The 4,391-nt window shown below is 43.9% G+C and overlaps 2 protein-coding genes across 2 annotated transcripts in view; one reads left to right on the plus strand and one right to left on the minus strand. All coding sequences in view use genetic code 11, as the record gives it.

Annotated features, from left to right (window-relative positions):
• The window catches only part of EGR_03327 (Dynein heavy chain 5, axonemal), a gene marked incomplete at both ends in the record, with an annotated part of 44,830 nt that extends 43,978 nt beyond the window's left edge, over positions 1-852 (minus strand). Inside the window, one exon of the mRNA XM_024492576.1 lies at positions 716-852. Coding sequence (XP_024352977.1) covers positions 716-852 — 137 coding nt within the window. The remainder of the gene's footprint in view (positions 1-715) is intronic.
• Positions 853-3,689: 2,837 nt separating this feature from the next.
• EGR_03328 (hypothetical protein) overlaps positions 3,690-4,391 on the plus strand; it is a gene marked incomplete at both ends in the record, with an annotated part of 3,007 nt that continues 2,305 nt past the window's right edge. The window contains 2 exons of the mRNA XM_024492577.1: positions 3,690-4,065; positions 4,167-4,353. Of these exons, the coding sequence (XP_024352978.1) occupies positions 3,690-4,065; positions 4,167-4,353 (563 nt within the window). The remainder of the gene's footprint in view (positions 4,066-4,166; positions 4,354-4,391) is intronic.

Raw genomic sequence — 4,391 nt, forward strand, 5'->3', positions numbered from 1 at the left:
ATGATTAGAAGAACTACTCCACGTTTAGGTTATCCATCAAGTAAGCGAATTGGAATCACAGAGTATAGGATTCGGAACTTGAAAGTTGAAAAATAATGTGAATCCAAGGCCTTTCAAGCTTTGCTTAACATGCGAGAGGTCTACCTAAATGCGCTCTTGTTTAAGTGCGCTCAAATGTCTTCGGCAATTCAATTCTACCACGTGGATACCGTGTGCAATCAAGCCAACAATAAAACCGGGGTTTTGATTTCCTGGATTGGCAGAAAATGCGCAGCACACTGGTGTTGTTTATAAATAATATCAACGAAGTGGAAGAGTCGCAGTACATAGATGTGTTTCGAGTGTAATAGTAACAATATTATACGCACTATTAATGTTAGCATTAGTTTTCTTTTTGTAAAGAACAATTCACTTGTTACTGCGGCGGTTAATCTAATGTACACCAAGTCCTTTCAAAAAGTCCATAGAGTGGAGAATTGAGAAACAAGGTGGTAGTTATTGGAGCTCACTGACGTCTATCGTGAAAGCATGTGAAATCCACTGGCTTAATTGCCACAAACTTCTTAGCTGTAAGCGCAAGTTCTCAGTTAGCATTTACAATAGCGGCACATAAATCTTATTTACTTTGAGGCGATTTATCCCCAAAAACAAAGTTCTTGCACTAATTCATTGCGGTGTCTCCCGCTACCGCGACTTCTTTGAATGCTATGCGCACCTTACGAGACGTGTCTGCTGTCGTGAGAAGGAAATCCATTCCCAACGCAGATGAGCTGGTGTGACATCAGATTCAAACCGGTATTTCATGACGTGAGGGGTCGAGGTAACGGGAGGGTAGCAAAGAGCACCATACATACCGAAGACCAGACACAGCAAAGCTACGGCAAGTCACTGCGGCGTGCTCTACCACATATCGCAAGTAATGAGTGGTCAAGTAAAATTACATTTCAAAGAGTAGAAATGAAAAGAAAACATGCATTGCAGGTGGGGGAAAAGAGTTTGGTGCACTATCAATCTTGACCACCATGTGGCTGGTCGGTACTTGTTTGTAGTGGGAGTTCAAGTACACGATCCACTCAAACCAAGCCATCGGTGTTAACGCAGTTGTCGTAGTGCATGGCCCACGCCACCTACACTGATAATCCTTAGTGCCCTGTGTGTTGAAAGTGAACTCACTTCTCCACTTGTGTGTCGCTTCAATTGCCACGACAGTGGCCATTATTTAATTGGGAAAATTTGTTAAAATGAAAAAATATGCTTGAATTACCACGAACGAGCTACCAAATCATTTGTAGAGGGGTGTTGCCTTTCAATTTTAGTAGCCAAATTGGATTATTGCACCGGATTTCGATAGTGAGAAGTTGAAGGATGATGCACTTTGAAGGCGCATGACTGGGTCCTGAGAGGAAGACGCTCAAAATGCGCCGGAAGTGATTCATAGAGGCGCGGAGGTCTGAGGTGGGTGGACATTGAAAGAGCTGTAGATGGAGGCACTACGTTGAAACCTCCACGCTCGCGTCTGTCAGTCATTCAGAGCACCGGGTGCGACAGTGTGAGAAATTGTCGAATTGAACACGGAAAGCAAATATCACCTTTGCGGCGCTACCATATATTGCATTCGAATGATTTTACTATTGTATTCTAATAAGAATTTGCATTAGCCCTTCAAGACAGGAAGTCCAAAGGAACTTGTACGTGTTTCTACTCTAATCAGAACAGAATCACTGCATTATATTATCATAATTTATTGCCATGATAGAGTATTTTACAAAACAACTGTCCCACATCACATGTTGAGGATGGTTAATTACCCAGATGAAAAACCACTCTGACTTACAAAGTCTCACCAGAATTTAATCAACAAATTGAGAAAATCGTGTGGTTACATTCTCATTTTATTAGCTAAAACGAACTAGAAAACTGTTTTTTAATTAACTGGAAGAATTTTTTAATGATATGGTGATCTTTCGTGTAGACGAAATACAGCAGCTGTGATGCGACGGATGGAGAAAACGGGTTGAGAGGGAGGCTAACCATCCTAGGTAGTCTAAAGGCACATCACATGCCCTGATATCTGAAAGGCATGGGCGCCGCATTCAGAACTGTAATTTAAACACATGCCGCATTTTTTATACTTATGTGCCGACATTCTAGAAATGCTTTCTACGACGAGTTAAAGTGACCAACTCAATGTGAAAACTAAGGTATAAATTTGCCTTTCAAAAGGGTGGGATATCGTGCATACTTTTTCCCAGCCAGACATGAGGCCGTGCCTCGCATAAACGCACGACACCATGTTTGACCCAATGAAGTGTACAAATGGTGTTTACTTCCAATTGAAGATAAGTTTAGACACGAGTAATTATGTTACACTATTTTATGTAGTGTTCGCCCTATAAGGGAATCTAGACAAGTACGGAGGAATGTTCTCGGTTCGATAATGATGTTAACCACTGGTAATTTGTTACTGTTCGACATTACCAACAACCACTACAACAAGTTAATTTTTTCCTACTACTGATAGCAATTCTGATATTGCTGTTATTACGCTAACAAACCGTTTATGTCTGGGAACTGTTCTATTTCGTTTGCACCAATTTAAAATGTCGCCAATGTGTTACGTATAACAAACGCTGCGGAGTTGTTAATCCAGAAAAGCAAAAAGGGAAAAACACTGTTGACTTTGATGTGCCAGTGCTTGAAATTTAAATGGAATGGTTGGTCTTTCCCACCCACTTAGTAGGATTACGACGTCAAAAGCATTTAAATACATGTAAACAAGAGAGCATTTCAGAGAAGACTGTTCGTATGCCAAGCTCAGCCTGTAAGGCCCTGCATTCCTCCTATTTTCCCTAAATTTCCTCTCCAGATTCCACTCTGATTCATTCTCATTTGGTTACTTTTCAAACAATTTGACTCTAAATCCGTAATTTTTAATCCTCTTTTAAAAGTGCGGTCCAGTCAAATCCAAAGTTGCCAAATGCCAGTTTACGGGATTAGTAGTCCCTTTAACACCACTCAGTCGCGGTAAATTTACGAATCAGGAAATTTAAGAGAGGTAATTTTCAAACCACGGCATCTTATTTGTGTACTTTTGTACGTCACCTACACGCATGATGTTTGCCCGTTTGTTGATCTACATTGATCTCCTTACTGCCATTATTTAATCGGCATTTCAATATCTGTTTGACCGCTTTTTACTTTTGTCACTATTAACAAAACAAGCAAAAGCCCTAACAAGTGGTGGCGTCGAGTTGAAATACTGTAAGGACGCAATAAAACAGAAAGACTAGACATTACAGGTACTTGTTTTATTAAACGCAAAACTACCAGACTGGATTTCTACACGGTGTCGGGTGACATGTTTTTGTGGTTGAAGTCATCACAGGCGGTGGGGATCGACGTGCAATTGGACCTGCTCAAAGTCGCCCTATTTGAGTTTGCCACGTATCGATGGGCTTAAGTAAAACAAAAGCAATGAGCACATTGTGGTGTTTAAAATTACCAAAAAGATTACGTAGTTGGGTAAGTTTTTAATTAATTCTGTCTGATACCTTTTGGTGAATGCAAATGGACAATTATTAGATTGTGGAATCTTCTCATTCTTTTGCGGTAGCAGTTCTTCCCGAAGTGACTGCGATGGTGAAAAAAGCAATGGCGCGGATGAGATGAAGCAGGTTGAATCCTCTGCCATGGCGAGCGTGTGCCATGGGGAGGTGAGTGAGTTGCCGCCACCGCGCAGTGAGCAGAGATTGAGCAGCGGGGTGAATGAGATGGACGCAGACTCCTCCGTCGCCACGGACGCGGGCACAGATGCCTGCGCTGACGCGTTGCAGCTGCTGTTGACGCAGGCAAGTCCACGTTGCTCTGACTACATTGACTCGTGGCGAATGGATGACAGTGGCGTGGAGCACGCCGCTCCCGCACTGGATGTCGCATTTCCCGTCATGCACGCGTACAATCTGCAGCTGACGGACACGATTGCAGTGCAGCTTGGCGAGGTGGATGGTGGAAGGCAGGAGTGCCGCGACCTCTTACGACCCTCCGTTCGACTGCTCTGCAGCATCGGTAGGTGTAGGTGGAGTACGAGACGCTGTCCGAGGTTATGCATGTGGGTGAATCTCTCCTCGCCGCACACAGTGTTTGGCATTGTTGTTGTGAATGGATAGGACGAAGCCTGGTGGTGGAGCAGTACCGCAGACAGGTGCCTGAGAGAATACGGTTGCGTGGCGTGAAGGCGCCGAAGATGAGTGAGGAGGCGCGCAGGGAGGAGCGCGAGTACTTGCACCAGACTCTGCCACCCACCGGCGTTGCTGTAGCCAGTCTGCGTTGGCGCGCGAAGGACTTGGGTGGAGTGTATGCGTGTACGTGTGTGAAGGCAGGCTGCTCGTTTC

The sequence above is a fragment of the Echinococcus granulosus genome (genome assembly GCF_000524195.1).
Source record: "Echinococcus granulosus chromosome Unknown EG_S00017, whole genome shotgun sequence".
In the NCBI taxonomy this organism is placed as follows: domain Eukaryota; kingdom Metazoa; phylum Platyhelminthes; class Cestoda; order Cyclophyllidea; family Taeniidae; genus Echinococcus; species Echinococcus granulosus.